General features: G+C 35.3%; 1 protein-coding gene across 1 annotated transcript; it reads right to left on the bottom strand.

Moving 5' to 3' along the window:
* Positions 1-4: 4 nt before the first annotated feature.
* On the bottom strand, positions 5-1,519 carry LOC125852058 (salicylic acid-binding protein 2-like; the record flags this gene model as incomplete). Its single annotated transcript, XM_049531790.1, has 3 exons — positions 5-229; positions 306-443; positions 1,418-1,519. Coding segments are annotated over 3 exons (465 nt in total), but the record flags the coding sequence as incomplete, so codon positions are not given.
* Between the last annotated feature and the right edge of the window lie 4 nt (positions 1,520-1,523).

The raw sequence follows: 1,523 nt of genomic DNA, 5'->3' as shown, positions 1-1,523 counted from the left end.
ATAGCATTGCCATATGATCAGCACCTTTGATCTCCTTTGCTTCGATGACGGTTCCATTGTTGTCAATTTGCCATTGCTGGAATTCTTTTGGTGATACTTTATCCTCAGTGCAGATTATATAAACTTTCTTCACTGATCCATACCCTTCGTCAGTGAAATACTTCACCTTTGATAGATCTTCCATAAACAGAGAGGTTGGTCTCACCAATGACGATGCTAATGCAACATCCTACCAAATAATATTGATTTAGTATATGTCATTGCATTCATCAAAACATAAATATTTGTTTCTATATAAAGCTTACCTCAGGAGAGCATAACTGATAAAGTTGTTGAGCCAAGAACTTGGGCCCAAAAAACATGGATGTCAGAGGCTCTTCAGGGGAGCCATATGATACAAATTGGGTGTCAAGCCAATTCTCTTTTGGTGTCCTCTCAGAGTACTTCACATTAAAATTGAGTTTATATAAATAAAACAATCGTTCGCAAACAACATAAATATGAATTGGCTAAATGGACAGCTTTTAAATAAGGAGACCATAGACATATTGTAAGTAATTGCTACTCAAATTATCACTAAATCAACAAATATCGTCTTATATAGGTACTTGAATCTTGACATTAGGATCCTATGCCCTTAACCTAGATCATTCAAGCTCATTTGTCTCTATTCTCAAATATTCGAAACTTAATAAGTTATTATTTTCTGCGATATCCTGATATTCATTTCAACCTCGGTATTACACCAATTTATGAAGCTCATTGACAGGTTATCACAAATATTGCCCTGTATTTTGGGTTAAAATATACTCCGTTGTGTATCAAAAGTTCAAGTAGACTTTCACCCCATTCAGTGATGGTCTATCAATAGATTTGCATAGCGAAGTAGAATGATATTTTGCACTTACTCGGTTGATTATAGATACTATATCAATAAGCAGGGTGCTCTAAGTTGAACAAAATCAAGAAATCCTAATGTCTGTATAGGGAATACATCATAAGGTTTGAACACGCGATTCTAGCCTTTAGAGAATTTCAAAGCCTAACCAATTGAGCTACAGACAACTTTTGTTTAAAGAGTGTCACCTTGTGGTAAATATCCTTTTTTTTTTTTTGGCTCCGAGGAAGCAGTGTCATATGACACCCATAAGCCTTCTTAAATCTGACCAGAGGCATCTAGATGCAGGAAAAGGTCTATTTTTGTAGTATTTCTCTCATTTCTGATATTTAATATGCTGGAAAGTTCATTCACTCAGCTCAGTTTGGGTAGAAAGCATGCTAAGATTAGCAAACCCATTTATAAACAAAAACATCATCAACTTCCCAAACGTGAATAAATAATGATGTAACAGAGCATACGTCAAATCAAACAAGATAAACAAATTAAAAAAGAGATGGATCGAAGTTGTATATTCACCTGATCCAAAACATAGGAGGACATGTGAGCAGAATCAGGCAGAAGAGCAGCCAAGAAAACAGCAGCAAAGATCTTTTTTGGGTATTTTTCCATAGCAAGTCCCAAA

The sequence above is a fragment of the Solanum stenotomum genome, unplaced genomic scaffold, assembly GCF_019186545.1.
Source record: "Solanum stenotomum isolate F172 unplaced genomic scaffold, ASM1918654v1 scaffold31977, whole genome shotgun sequence".
NCBI lineage: Eukaryota > Viridiplantae > Streptophyta > Magnoliopsida > Solanales > Solanaceae > Solanum > Solanum stenotomum.
This window is presented reverse-complemented; position numbering and strand designations above follow the sequence as displayed.